Source organism: Dunckerocampus dactyliophorus, chromosome 16 (assembly GCF_027744805.1).
Source record: "Dunckerocampus dactyliophorus isolate RoL2022-P2 chromosome 16, RoL_Ddac_1.1, whole genome shotgun sequence".
Classification (NCBI taxonomy): domain Eukaryota; kingdom Metazoa; phylum Chordata; class Actinopteri; order Syngnathiformes; family Syngnathidae; genus Dunckerocampus; species Dunckerocampus dactyliophorus.
The window spans coordinates 14443854-14459093 of NC_072834.1; the positions used below are offsets into that span (position 1 = coordinate 14443854).

General features: G+C 45.5%; 1 protein-coding gene across 1 annotated transcript in view; it reads left to right on the forward strand.

Moving 5' to 3' along the window:
* fryb (furry homolog b (Drosophila)) overlaps positions 1 to 15240 on the forward strand; it is a 31471-nt gene that overhangs the window by 7780 nt on the left and 8451 nt on the right. The window contains 41 exon segments of the mRNA XM_054754938.1: positions 1447 to 1548; positions 1628 to 1731; positions 2083 to 2191; positions 2309 to 2395; positions 3690 to 3861; positions 3940 to 4072; positions 4146 to 4253; positions 4330 to 4456; positions 4554 to 4651; positions 4653 to 4911; positions 5036 to 5122; positions 5187 to 5446; positions 5524 to 5713; positions 5815 to 5939; positions 6068 to 6125; positions 6248 to 6339; positions 6474 to 6646; positions 7783 to 7943; positions 8010 to 8120; positions 8195 to 8349; positions 8491 to 8590; positions 8674 to 8845; positions 8928 to 9187; positions 9262 to 9408; positions 9506 to 9674; positions 9765 to 9855; positions 9950 to 10023; positions 10121 to 10271; positions 10468 to 10571; positions 10991 to 11082; positions 11151 to 11244; positions 11323 to 11542; positions 12619 to 12740; positions 13313 to 13500; positions 13574 to 13668; positions 13745 to 13943; positions 14004 to 14225; positions 14299 to 14497; positions 14565 to 14662; positions 14806 to 14976; positions 15051 to 15191. Coding sequence (XP_054610913.1) covers positions 1447 to 1548; positions 1628 to 1731; positions 2083 to 2191; positions 2309 to 2395; positions 3690 to 3861; positions 3940 to 4072; positions 4146 to 4253; positions 4330 to 4456; positions 4554 to 4651; positions 4653 to 4911; positions 5036 to 5122; positions 5187 to 5446; positions 5524 to 5713; positions 5815 to 5939; positions 6068 to 6125; positions 6248 to 6339; positions 6474 to 6646; positions 7783 to 7943; positions 8010 to 8120; positions 8195 to 8349; positions 8491 to 8590; positions 8674 to 8845; positions 8928 to 9187; positions 9262 to 9408; positions 9506 to 9674; positions 9765 to 9855; positions 9950 to 10023; positions 10121 to 10271; positions 10468 to 10571; positions 10991 to 11082; positions 11151 to 11244; positions 11323 to 11542; positions 12619 to 12740; positions 13313 to 13500; positions 13574 to 13668; positions 13745 to 13943; positions 14004 to 14225; positions 14299 to 14497; positions 14565 to 14662; positions 14806 to 14976; positions 15051 to 15191 — 5820 coding nt within the window.

A 15240-nucleotide genomic window follows, 5' to 3' on the forward strand; every position in this document is an offset into this window, starting at 1 on the left:
TTTATCTTTAATTTTTTTGTTGTTAATTGTTTTTTCAACTTCTATTTACTTATTGGTATTTTTATTTTTGCAGCACCTTCCCTTTGTTCTTTTTTTTCCTTCATCACTGCTTAATTTTATCCACCGTTTATTCATTTATTGTGCATTTCTGTTTAAATGTTTTCTCTCGTATCTTATTCGTTCTTGTCTTTCATTCATCATTGCATAAACTGTCCATTGCTGCACATTGTCTATTCTTTTCTCTTCAAATCGAAAATGGTCAAGTGAACGAACTGCCTAGATATAAGGAAACGAAACATAAGTTTCAATTAGTAATAGACGTGGAGAAGGGGTAGGATTAAATAAACTCTTCTTCTTCCCAGTCCTTTTCCGACATGTTGAACTGTGTAAATGTAATCCTGTGATGTTCCTTAATGCGACTTGTTTAGCATGTCTGAAGCAAGTTAGCCATACTGTACCAAACCAAACCATACAAAAACTAGCTTTATAGCTTTATTGATCTTCTACTGCAGAGGTCGGGAACCTTTTTGGCTAAGAGAGTCATGAAAGCCACATGTTTTAAGATGTATTCCCGTGAGAGCCATATAATATTTTTTAAAATTTAATGAAACTAAATGCATGAATTTTTAAGTAAGACCCACAGTTTTAGAAGATAAGTCTGAATTTTTTCTTTTGATTAACATTTTTATATTGAAGCCATCCAATAATAAATCACATGCGACTTCTGATGCGACTTCTGATGCTTAGTGGTTTGGCGTCATACTCTGTATATTTCTTTCTTTTTGCCATCTTCATCATAAAGGGTTGGCTCTGCAGAATTAGCTAGCTGACTATTTGATTACAGGAGGGAAGTTTACTTCTTGACATTTCAATGACCCAGCTAGGCTACAGTATTACCGAGTAGTAATCGAGTTTTGGTGTCCAACCCGGAAAATATGGGAAGGACAGCTGGCATTGGTTCTGACCCCCCGCATTGTGGTAGAAAATCGATGGATAGAAAGTGTTATATTTTGAAAATTAGTTTTAATACTGTGATTTTCGTAACATTTCCTTTTAAAATGTCAGCAAGAAAAATGAAAATAAATAAATTTGATCGTGTTCAGAAATGTCTAAGAGCGAGATGCAGTCATCAAAAGAGCCGCATATGGCCCCGAGCCATAGGTTCCCTACCCCGTTTTAGCGTAAGGCCTTTGTGATGTGTGGCATGTGGACATGCTGTGTCATCCTTGCCTTCACAGCGTCACCGACCATCTCACACACGCACATCTTTCACTTTCATCAAGCGCACAACAACCTGCCATTCGACTCATGACGTCTGGCCTTAATTGTTATTGCTGAAAGATGAAACATGCTGATAAAAGTCTGATAGCTTCACGTTCCTTTTCAGTGCTTCACAGTTCAAACTTTCTCACTTTTCAACTGCTCTTTACAATGTGTGTCCACCAGGCCTTGTATCCTCTGGTGACATGCCTGCTGTGTGTGAGCCAGAAGCAGCTCTTTCTCAGCCGCTGGCACATTTTCCTCAACAACTGCCTGTCCAACCTCAAGGTCAGGAAAAGCTCCTGTCAAAGTATGCGTTTGTGTGCTGGTATTAGTTTTGTTTCGATGAATCCATATTTGAATGCAGAATAAAGACCCCAAGATGGCCCGTGTGGCTCTGGAGTCTCTCTATCGCCTCCTGTGGGTTTACATGATCCGAATCAAGTGTGAAAGCAATACTGCAACACAAAGGTGACAGTGTACACACACACAATAATTCATTACTTAATAATTGTGGTGATTTGAAAAGTGATGCATAATGTAATCTATCAGGGGTGTAATGGTACGCCATCATCACGGTTTGGTACGTACCTCGGTTTTAAGGTTTAGCTTATTTCAGGTACAGTAAGGGAACGAAATGCAAAACTGCTTAGCTTTTGTGTAAACAGCTTTATGTTAATTCAAGAAAATTCTCCAAAAAAGAAAATGATATATAGAAATGCTATATAGTTTCCAACATTTCTGCCCCAACAGAAGGTTACATACCTTTTTAAGTACGTTTTGCAAAAGGTGAAACCTTTGTAACACTTTCCCCTCCCACAGTCGCCTGACGTCCATCACCTCCACTCTCTTCCCGAAAGGGAGTCGAAGCGTTGTCCCCAGAGACATGCCGCTTAATATCTTTGTCAAGATCATCCAGTTTATCGCACAGGTAGGAAGGATAAGTTATTCCCACTGACCATTAGGAAAAAAACAGAAGACAAGAAGTGCCGTCATTCTTGAGAATGGGCCTGACTTCCAAACACCTGTAACATCTGTTTGTGCTCAGGAGAGGCTGGACTTTGCCATGAAGGAGATCCTATTTGACCTGCTGAGTGTTGGCAAACCTGCCAAAGCCTTCAGCCTCAACCCAGAGGTACTGTGCATTATTCTTATTATCTTATTACCCTCCATCTTTGCATATTCATTAAATATTTTTTTACAATTTATTATCTTTTTATTTTTTAACTAAGGTATTGCTGGTCATATGTCCTGTACTTATATATTGCCGTGCAATGTTTCTATTTGTATCTGTTATTCTATTTGATGTTATACTGTGATTGTCTATTCATATAATTTTATATTACAGTAATCCCTCGCCACTCAAAAAATATTATTTAATAAATCGTGCTGTTTCTTGGCCAGGTATTAATAAAACAAATATGCATATTGAAGCAAATGTTATGTTTTTTTGTCTAAATTAAGCACTTTCAAGTATAAAAATAGCTAAATAAACTAAAATACAAATATAAGGCATTAAGAAGACTCATTAAAAGATACTGGGAATGGTATGTAGTATTCTACACTGATCACTAGGTGTCAGTAATGTTACTGTAATGTTAGGTGAGCACCAGAACAGGCTTTTATAGTAGGTTTGATTGATTTCACAATAGGCACAATAATACCTAATAAAAATGGGTGACGGTTTCGGCCGTAACCCACGCTAAGCTAAAACTCAACTCTCAACCATAGATGTCTCTTCCTGTCCTACACCGTAACACATTTACAGCAACACACACGAGCGTAAGTCTTATTTATGTCTTGCATTGCGTTTGTTCTCTTATTATATGTGCTATATTGGGCAATACTATTGTAAAAGGGACTGCAGGGATGTTATTTAATGTCTGGAGGGCTCTAATAATGTTAAAGACTATATTTAGAAGGTCATAAACAGGTTTTCTATATTCTATGCTCTAAATGGTTATAAATAAGGAATCCTATTTGGCGGAAATTCACTTATCAGGGTGGAGTTTGGAACCAATTAACCAAAATAAACAAGGGATTACTGTAAATATTTATATGTATTGTATATTGTATTTATTATTTATTATTTTTTTATTATGATTTACTATTAGCACAGATTTATTATTATTTTTTATTTTATTTATTTGATTATTTATTTATTGTATTTCTGAATAAGCTATAAGCTCTTATTAACTTGCACTTTTTTTTATCCTTGTCTTTAAGTACTACACAATTTGTAACCTGGTACATGTTAAACACAGGATCAGTAATTGAAGAGACATGTTGAAAGGATAGGCTTAAATAAGCTGTGCTTCTTTCTACTCCTTTTTGTGGAATGCTGAATTTTGCAAAATATGATGTGCTTCAACGTACCCTTTTTAAGCATGGTCGAAAAAACTAAACCATTACCATTATCTTTGTTGTAGCGTATGAACATAGGCCTGCGAGCCTTCCTGGTGATAGCCGACGCTTTGCAGCAGAAAGACGGAGAACCTCCAATGCCCAACACAGGAGCCACCCTACCCTCTGGGAACTCTCTGAAAAAGAAGAAAACCTACCTCAGCAAGACCCTTACAGAGGAGGAGGCTAAGCTTATAGGTGTTTATGTGCACGATGAAAAGCTATCTGTCATGCACACCACATATGTAACTCTGTTGTCATCTCTTGTCTGCGCAGGCATGTCCTTGTACTACTCGCAGGTGAGGAAGGCCCTGGACAACATCCTCAGACACCTGGACAAGGAGGTGGGCCGCTGCATGATGCTCACCAGCGTCCAGATGCTCAACAAAGAACCAGAGGACATGATCACGTATGTAGCATGTATCAATGTTCCTCACAAAATAATAACAAACATGCTTCATGCGCGTATTTGTCTCTGATAGGGGTGAAAGGAAGCCGAAAATCGACCTGTTCCGTACGTGTGTAGCTGCTATTCCTCGCATCCTCCCTGATGGGATGTCCAAACCTGAGCTCATCGACCTCCTCTCACGGTGAGCTGACATCAGCCAACTTGTTCATCACCTGGTTATTTACTTGTCTCTCAAGCACGTGTCGTGTTGACCTCAGGCTCACGGTGCACATGGACGACGAGCTCCGTCTCATTTCCCAGAACTCGCTTCAGAGCTTGTTACTGGATTTCTCCGACTGGAGGGAAGACGTCCTCTTCGGTTACACGCATTTCCTTTTACGCGAGGTATAACTGGCAGACGTTATCGACATGAGGATGGCTCCTGTGGACCAAAAATAAATTCTGCAAATATGACGCCTCTTTCCTCTCTCGACCCCTCCAGGTCCAAGACACCCAGCAGGGTCTTCAAGATGCGTCCGTCAAGCTCCTGCTGCAGCTGCTCACTCAGTGGAGGTTAGCGCTGCAGCTGCAGGGGAAGATGCGAGGCGGTGTCGAGGTTTGTCAACAAGACTGCTCTTTTTTTTCGCTATGAAATTTGGCATTTTTCAACAACTTTGGTTCATTCTCTCATTCAGGCGAGTCCCAGAATGTCTGAGAGAAGCCCGCACTGTTCCGTGCTCCATGCTGTGGAGGGTTTGGCCTTGCTGCTCCTCTGCTCCTGTCAGATCAGCACCAGGAAGCTGGCGGTCGGTGTACTCAGAGAGATTCGCTGCCTCTTCACGGCACTCGGACATGCCGAGGTGCAGAACCAGTAGCTAGCACCTGTTTATTTGATGACAATATAGATTCATACGATTCATGAATTACACTTTGAGAAACTGACCTGAAAATGATGATGACTGTGGCTCTGTTCCCCCCCCCCAGGATGATGACAAACCCATGATAGAGGTCATGGACCAGCTGAGTCCAGCAGTGATGGACAGCTTTGTTCACGTGGCTGTATCTGACTCGGTATGTGAACATTTGGACCTCCCTTGTGCCTTACATTGAATATATGTTTTTTACCTCCTCACAGTCCACTTTACCCATGAACCACCACGTGGACCTCCAGTGGCTGGTGGAGTGGACGGCTCGCCTGGTGAGCAGCTCCTATGACGTGAAGAGCCCCAGCCATGTGTGGATCTTCGCTCAGTGCTTGAAGGACCCGTGGGTGCTATGCCTTCACATCTTCCTGCGGCAGGAACACCTGCCCAAACACTGCCCTGTCGCCCTGGGATACGCCTGGCCCTACGCCTTCACGCGGGTGCAGCTGCTCCTGCCGCTCGTCGACCCCAAGTACGCATGCACACGTTGAGCTGCTCGGCTGCGGGTATTAACCACCCGGGTGTACTAAAGTGTAGTTCTTCCTACAGCAGCCCAGTGAATGCCAAGAAGACGAGCACTGCAAGCTCCAGTGACAATTACATGTCTCTGTGGAGGAACTACCTGATCTTGTGTCTCGGGGTGGCAAAACCCAGCATCATGTCACCAGGACACCTCCGAGCTTCCACACCCGAGATCATGGCCACCACGCCAGACGGCAGCATCACATATGACAACAAGGTGTGTGCTTGTGCTTGCTGTGTAGTCCCCACATTTGACATAACAATACATAACAATAAAATGAAATGATGCTACGCACTATTGTTGTTTATCTCATTCAGGTGATAGGCACACCATCAGTCGCCTGGCTTTTAAAGCAACTGGTCCCACTCATGAGAGCAGAGAGTCTAGAGATCACAGAGTCTCTGGTGTTGGGCTTTGGGTGTACCAACGCTCTGGTCTTCAGGTATGATGCACATGTGTGAAATCATACATGGCTGGCTCACAAGAGCATGTGACACCACAGTTGCAAAAGATGAGCGTCCTGTTTGTGCACTGTGTCCTCGTCCACTCATCCCAGTGTGTGTTTTACAGAGAGCTCATGGAAGAACTCCACCCGCTCATGAAGGAGGCGCTGGAACGTCGACCCGAGGTAACACAGTGAGAAAAAAGATGAAAAGACTCTTCTGCTCCCTTATCTTACATCTGACGACCAGTCATCAGGCCATGTCACCATCATGATCATGTTTAATATATCTATCTTGTGGATGCCAGAACAAGAAGCGGAGGGAAAGGAGGGATCTTCTGAGGCTGCAGCTGCTGAGGATTTTTGAACTGTTGGCCAATGCAGGAGTTATCAGTGACAGGTGCCACACACCGAGTGACACACAGCTCATTTTAAGTGCAATATACAACACCGCTACCACATTATGCTAAGGATACCAAAGTAACTGATCCATGCCACCGTTCCAGCTTTATTTAGTCTAGTCTTCTTCTATAGCACCAATGGAGCACTAGAGCGTGACTCATTAGCGTTGGGGGCCTTGTTCCTCGAGTACGTGGACCTGACTCGGATGCTCCTCGAGGCTGAAAACGAGAAGGAGATGGAAGTCCTGAAAGACATCAGAGCCCACTTTAGCGGCATGGTGGCCAACCTCATCCAGTGTGTACCTGGTAAGTCACCGTCAATTAGAAGCTCAGTCAAAACTTAAGCCTAATGCTGGGCGATATATAAAACAAGCGTATCGTTCTTGTCGATATAGACTGGATTTTATTCAGAGGTCTCATGTTTCAAGAGTGGCAGCTAGTTACAGCAGCTCCGTATTTTCCACTGCATTTTTAGTGTTTAATAGTGCTTTATTTGTACTTTATTATTGTCTTTTGTGCCATACCGACCCCTAAGCAACTGTGCAGCTGTGGATGTTCATCTTGTTACGTTTGTAGCTCGCCTATTGCTTGTTGCGGGAGACGCATTCATTCACGACTCCAAACAAACTGTAATGCCCATGCTTGTGATTAAGGAAGATTGAGTCACAGTTGTAATTCCAATAATGCGTATCAAAGTGTGTCTCATTTACATGAATGGGTTAACTTTTCCACCATCTCTTGGAGCAAGTCGGGGGCAATTCTCAAGTAATTTTTGTAGCCTCTTGGATCTTCCTTGTGAATTTATGTTAATAAGTGATCATAATGCCTAAAGCGATGCCTTCTAGTCACCAATTTCTTCTCCCACACTGTCTGTGTGTCCTTTTGACTCCTCCTTTCTGCCTTCTTCCTGCTCTTTGCGCATTATCTTCGTGCAGCTGTGAGATAGCATGAGCTTCTTCCCTACCTCTTGTAGGTCCATTGCAAACAGAGGAATTAATGAAGCTAGGGGTGATGCCTTCTGTTGCATGGCCTCGCGTGGCCTCCCGTGGCACGCAGTGGGACCAAATAATGCCACGACTTCTTCACGGATGCGGGAAGTGGTGGTGACAATGCATACCCATGCGGGAACAATGCACGTTGAGTGTACTCTTGTAAAAAGTTCTTGACAAGGTGTAAATAAGTCGTGCGGGAGCGCGGTCATTTTGTGACAATGCGTATCAGTTTTGGTCACAAATTGCGTGGCAAGTGCATGATTTATGCGCAAACCGTGAGTAAACTAGTCTTCATGCTTTTCAGGCGTGCCATAAATAAATAAATAAATGACACTCATACAGCAAATTGCTGGACAACGCGGCGGCAAAATGCGTGCAAGTGCAAACACCGCTATATAATGACATAGTGAATTAATGTAAATGTTTTTCACTGTGTGTGTGCGCTTGCAGTGCACCACAGGCGCTTCCTTTTCCCCCAGCAGTCTCTTCGGCACCACCTCTTCATCCTCTTCAGCCAGTGGGCTGGACCGTTCAGTGTCATGTTCACGCCCCTCGACCGCTACAGCGACCGCAACCACCAGATCACCCGATATCAGTACTGTGCTCTCAAGGTGAGCGTTTGGAGCGTCTGGTGTCCACCTCCATGAAAACTAATTGTTCTTGTTTCTTCCACACAGGCCATGTCTGCCGTCCTATGTTGCGGTCCTGTGTTCGACAATGTGGGCCTCTCCACTGACGGATATCTCTACAAGTGGCTGGACAACATCTTGGCCTGCCACGACAAACGGGTACATCACAAACACACCGTAAGACAGGAGCTAGCATTTACGTATGAGCCTGCCTAACCACATGTTGGCCGCAGGTACACCGTCTGGGATGTGAGGTGGTGATCCTGCTCTTGGAGTTGAACCCCGACCAGAGCAATCTGTTCAACTGGGCCGTGGACCGCTGCTTCACCGGATCCTACCAGCTGGCGTCCGGATGCTTCAAGGCCATCGCCACCGTTTGTGGTAACAGGTGGGCTCTCCACTCTCAAGGCACAGCGAAAACAGCTGCTGTTCTAACTTCACATCAATTCATGGTCATTTCTACTAAGCCTTAAGAAGTATTTCAGATCTGTCATCATGTCTAGTAACTGCTGCCCCTCTCCTTTCCTAGGAATTACCCATGTGACCTTGTTACCTTGCTCAATTTGGTGTTGTTCAAGGCCTCAGATACCAGCCGGGAAATCTATGAGATCTCCATGCAGCTGATGCAGGTATGTGTGCATCAGGGTGTATAGGAATTATTTGCCTCACATGATGATAGAAACGCTATATGTAATATACTGTACATGTTCAGGTGCTGGAGTCCAAACTGTGTGCATACTCAAAACGGATGGTTGAGCAAAAGCCTGGTAACATTTTGTACGGGACACACGGGCCTTTGCCGCCTCTCTACAGCGCCAACCTGTCCCAGCTCTCCATCCAGCTGGCCAGCATGTACCCAGAGCTCACGCTGCCTCTCTTCTCTGGTAAGTACGACTCACCACACAGGCCTAGCCAAAAAGCTATCAACAATTTTATCAATATTTCCTCTTTTTGTGTCATGTGCAGAGGTGAGCCAGCGATTCCCGACCACCCACTCCAACGGCCGACAAATCATGCTCTCCTACCTGCTGCCATGGCTCAGCAACATTGAGCTGGTGGACACAGGACTCCTGCCCCCTGCCTCCAGCCCCTGCACCCCGGAGGAGGAGCCTCGGGGTCATGCCCAGAATCTAGGAGGGGTGACTCCTAGCCTGAGAGGCAACGGCTGGGGCTCCCTGCAGGCCACCTCGCTAGTGCTCAACAACCTGATGTTCATGACAGCCAAGGTGGGACACAGTGTTTATCTGTTTCCCCGATGAAATTCCTGCCTTTAAACGCAATGTCCTCTTTGCTCCTTCAGTATGGAGATGAGGTGTCAGGGCCGGAGATTGAGAGCGCCTGGAACGCTCTGGTATCCAATGAGCGGTGGAGCAACAACCTGAGGATCACCCTGCAATTCCTCATCAGCTTGTGTGGCGTTAGCAGTGACACCACGCTGCTGCCTTATGTAAGTACTCTCCATCTTCGCCACCATTTAAACACACACTTGTTTAAATGTCTTATATCCATATCTCCTTGGTGACAATGGTAATGTTGTGTTTTAGATCAAGAAGGTGGTGATATACCTGTGTCGCAACAACACCATCCAGACGATGGAGGAGCTTCTTTTTGAGCTGCAGCAGACCGACCCGGTCAACCCAGTGGTGCTGCACTGCGACAACCCTCCCTTCTACCGCTTTGCCGCCAGCAACAAAGCGCCCACCTCACAGACAGGTGAGAGAACAACTCCCCATTGGTCAGTCAGACTGACTTCCTGTTTGAAGATAGCTGTTCAAGAGGACATGTGTCTCTCTGCTTGTGCAGGAACCACCTCCAGCAGCAACACGGTGGTGGTCGGACAGGAGAACCTGGCAGACACGGATGAGAACAAACTGGTCAGAGAGAGCGATGAGCGGTCAGTATTGATATTTTTTCAATGATGACACGCACACATTGATACTCCTTATGTGTCAGCATCACATTAGTGTGTGTGTGTGTGTGTGTTTTAGTAGGGCCAGGGCGCACAACAGGCTGGAGTCTCGCTACAGCAACAGCTCAGGAGGCTCCTATGAGGATGAAAAGAGTATGTTGTTCTGGTTCTCATCAAGTGACTGTACACTCCTGAGTGTACAGTACTTACAAGTGACCAGGTGGGTTACATCCAATGACTGCTGTTACAGATGACCCTCTCCCACCATACGCTGCCTGGCTTGTGAGTGTTTTGGAGACAAACCGCCCTCAGCCACTGCCCATGCCCATCAACGGAGGCTGCTGGGCGCCTCTGGTGGACTACCTACCAGAGACCATCACGCCCAGGGGACCCCTGCACAGGTGTGTGCCGTGCCTGCTCCCAGATGTTGTGACAGCATGGAATGAAACCAAGTCAGATGTTTGTCTCTGCTATGTGGAGAATGAACGGGAGTGGGTGTTAGATGGTTTGCACGCTGTCACCGCCTAGAAGATCACTCAAATGTGAAGAAACTAAATTGGTATTTGATGACTCACACAATCTGTTGCTGTTGTCCAGGTGTAACATTGCTGTCATCTTTATGACTGAAATGGTGGTGGATCACAGCGTGAGAGAAGATTGGGCTTTACACCTTCCACTTCTGCTGCACGCCCTCTTCTTGGGTATGCACCGCATGCTCATTACACACAATCTTGTATGTAACACACCACCATGCTAGCCTGCTGCTATCAGCTCTGTGATTAGATCAAATCATGGTTCACGGAATAACCATCTTGAGGCGTCTTGGTATTTTCCTGCGATGTTCAATCTTGCCATAGCGTGACTGCGCTGTAGGCTCCAACACACACATACTGACAGTCCGACATACAGAACATTTTGTTGTGTCATGGCAGACAATACCTGCAAACCGCATGTCACATCTGATCACAAATACCTGTTATGTCATGTGTATATGAATCATCAACATCTCCTTTGCGCGTGGCACAAGGAAACGGAATTGTTAAGACACCGAAGTGAAAAAATAAGTTAGATGGCACATGATTTGGCTGTTTGGATCCAATCTGGTCATTGTTCATCTCAGGACTGGACCACTACAGACCAGAGGTTTATGAGCACAGCAAGCGCCTCCTCCTGCACCTCCTCATTGCTCTCTCCTGCAACAACAACTTCCAGGTGAGGCTAGCCGCCTCCTTCCTCTGGGGTGTGCCGTTCAAGTCACATCGTTTTGATTCACTATTCAGGTGATCGCCTCCGTGTTGATGTTGACCAGAGAGATCAGCGACAACAAGACTCTCACCATCAAGTCCAGTTACCATAGCGACCATCAGCACTCAAGTAGGAGATCTTCATCCTTGGACCATGTGACTGAAAGGAACATGAGGCTAATGTTGCGCTCGTCACGCTTTCCTGCAGACGTACCGGACTTCCTGCAAGATTGGCAGGCATCTCCGATGGCTGACTCCGGACTTAGCTCCACCTCCAACTCGTCCTCCGCCAGTCTGGGCGGGGGCAGCACGGCGGGCAGCGTGGGAAACCTGCCTCTTGTGACGCCCGACGACCTGGAGGACCTCGAGGACACGCCCAACGAGACGGACGAGAAGACTAACAAACTCATCGAGTTTCTGTCCACCAGGTACACACCCCCCTTAAGACCAGCAACATTTTTGCTTTGTTTGACTGTGTTCTTAATAAAGTAGCATTTTGAGTAGAATGTACAGTAATTCCTCATTTATCGTGGTTAATTGATTTCAGTCCCGACCGTGACAAGTGAATTTCCGTGAAGCAGGACTCCTTATTTATAAATTGAATATTTTTGTAGTTAAGAGCATAGAAAACTTGTTTACCACCTTTTTACATATGGTTTTTAACATTATTAGAGCCCTTTAGATATGAAATAACACCCTTATAGTCACCTTTACAACAGTATTACCCAATATCGTAGACATAATAAGAAAAAATAAGCCATTTAAGACAGAAGCAAGACTCGTGCTCGTGTGTTGCTGTTAATGTATTATGTTGTTGGACAGGAAGTGACATCAGGGGTTCAGAGTTGAGTTTTAGCTGGGCATGGATTACAACCGTAACAATAGCCTGTGTTTATTAGAGATTTTTATGATGGATTATGGTCCCTGTTGTCAAACCTGCAATAAGAGCCTCACCAAACATTACAGTAACATTACTGATACCTAGTGACTAGTGTAGAGTACTACATATCAACGTTTTTGATTGCGTTTTTTGAATGCCTTAAATTTGTATATTAGGTACAATAGGCAGACAATACATAACATTTTCTTAAATATGCATATATTTGACTAATAATAGGTAGTATTTAACCACTAAACAGCATGATGTATTAATAGGGCTGTCAAAAACAGCATGTTAACGGCAGTAACTAATTTATTTAATTAATTGCGTTTTTAAAAATTTCATAATTAACACACGACAAGGCACCCCCTCGCTGTCTCTGACAGCGACACAATAGTGTCCCCACAGAGATTGATGCTCTTTTACAACTTTATTCTGACCTGAACACGTCAATAGCAGTGCAAATCCAACACCATATACAGTATGTACTTATGCAAATGTGTAAATAACTGCTGTACGCTGCTGGAAAAGTGCTTGATCTTCATAAAGATTGTATGTAACTGGTGTGTGGTGCTACTGGTGGTGGGTATACAGTGCTTGGAGTACTGTGTTGTTGTTGCTCAGAGCGTTTGGACCTCTGTGGGCGCACGAGGACATCACACCCAAGAATCCCAACTCCAAGAGTACGGAGCAGCTCTCTAACTTCCTGCGCCACGTCATCTTTGTTTTCAAGGAGTCCAAGTCAGGTGTGAATTATTTTTTTTTTCATTTAAGATTCAGTGTTTCCCAAGCATAGACAAAAGTGATGCGATCACATCTCTACAGTTACATTTGGGGTGTGTATGTGAAGGGTGTGTATGGAGTGTTGAACAGATCATTGATACTCCAATAGAAATGCATGCACATGCCCCGGGTGACCCCCTGTTTTGCAATCGCTCCTCCACAGTTACATTTCACAAACTAAAAGATATCACTATAAAGACTCCAAATTAATCCACAAAGTTGATGGCTCCTCAGCTTGTGATACAGGGAGCAAATGAGAAATTCTAATGTCGAGAAAGAAATGACTTTCTGTTGTGTAAATAAGATAAACAAGATAAGGCTACTTACTTTTGTTTAATAAAAGAAGAATATATACATCTGAAAGATATCATTATAATGCTTTTGTTGTGATCTGGTGCTATATAAAAAATACAATTAAAATTAAATAAATTAAGTTGACCTTGAGGGGACGGTGTGTCACTCCTAATATAATGGCAGGGGAAACAATTAGATTCTCATTTGCTCATTCAGTTGTGACTTCCACACATTTGTGCAGACTTCCACCTGGAGCAGCAGCTGAGTGACGTGGCCTTGCAGACAGCGCTGTGCAGCTCCTCACGTCACTACGCCGGACGATCCTTCCAAATCTTCCGAGCGCTCAAGCAGCCGATCAACAACCACGCCGTGTCTGACCTGGTCTCGCGCCTGGTTGAGGTGGTGGGCGAACACGGGGACGAGGTGCAGGTGAGACTGGAAGTGGATCCGCACCACTTCATGTTCCCATGTAGGATGAGACTGAGTGTTGTTTGTGTTTCAGGGCTACGTGATGGAAGTGCTGCTCACACTTGAGTCTGTGGTGGTCAATTTAGCAGAATGTCTAAAAAACAGCGACCTCATGGCAGCCCTAACCAGGTTTCCTTCTGCTCTTTTCTGTCTGGAAGCACAGGAAGTGTCCCTTCCTCCAGTAATTCCAGCATGTTCCTTTCAGAACCTCATCTCCTGACTTTGTGATGAGTGACAAGCTGATGAACAGGAAGAGCACCGGCCAGTTGAACTTCCCCGGCCCGGGGTTTGTTGGCCTGTCGTCACAGCGACACCAGCGCTCCTACTCGGTCCCCAAGAAGTTTGGCGAGTGCGGCTACCAGTCGAGCGACCCTCCTCGCAGTGCTACTCTCGATCGCATACAAGTAAGATCGCCTGGTAGCCTCTATGATGACACCTCCTGACGCATGATTTCACACCGACAGGCTTGTAACAGTCACGGCCTCGCCCGGGTGGGGAGGAGCCCCGGGTCATGCACATCCTCGACCAATCGCATTGATCCCAGCGTTCTTTCTGACCCCGCCCACGTTTCTCACCCTTCATCGATACTGGCTACCGTTTTCTGGGTGGCGGTATCACTCATGGAGTCCGACTTTGAGTTTGAGTATCAGATGTCGCTTCGCCTCGTTCACAAGCTCCTGTCTAAGGTACGAGAAAGTTTTTTTAAGGAAAGCTTGACCTAACGCAATAAATGTGTGCTAATGAATGTAACATGCACAGGTGCCTTTGGACCGAGCAGAGAATCGCGAGCGTCTGGAGAAGCTCCAAGCTCAGCTCAGGTGGAGCGGCTTCTCCGGCATCCAGCAACTTTTGCTGAAGGGCTTCACGTCCCAGTCGACATCCGACCTCACGTTGCAGCTCTTCTGCCAGCTCACGCCGGTGTCTCGCGTGCCTGTGGTGGACAGCTCTCAGTCTCTAGGTAGGCCCAAGTCATGTGACCACTGCCCCACACCACGATGATGGTGCTAACCTGTGCTCACCTGCAGGTTTCCCTCTGAATGTGCTGTGTCTACTGCCCCACCTGGTGCAGCACTTTGGACACCCTACACAGTTCTGCAAGGAGAGCGCAGAGCGGATCGCACAGGTGATGTCCACTCTTGTTTTGCATGTTTTGGCCTTCAGTCTACAGGCTTTTGACTAAACTTGCAGGATAAATGGCTGTGGGATAAATAAAGTACAAATACAAAAAATGAGGTCCTCCTCTAACTGGTGCACTCTTCATTTCAGGTGTGTTTGGTAGAGAAGAACACCAAGCTGTCCCACTTGGCCCATGTGATGACCCTCTATAAAACACGCTCTTACACTCGGGACCCCTTCTCATGGGTCAGCGTGGTTTGCCGGTACCTTCATGAGGCTTTCTCTGACATCACACTCAACATGGTCACCTACATGGCGGAGGTACAGACGCTTACTGCGTGATGCTCACCAACTCAGAGCTAATTAATAACGCACATGTTGTGCATCCCCCCCAGCTGCTGGAAAAAGGGCTTCCTAGCATGCAGCAGTCTCTCCTCCAGATTATCTACTGCTTGCTCAGCCACATGGACCTGAGCACCGTGCAGGTAAAGCAGTTCAATGCAGATGTCACAAAGACCATCGAGAAGTTTGTCCAGGTGAGCATCTCACAGCGTGTCATGTGTGCGTGTGTGTGTGTCAGAGGAT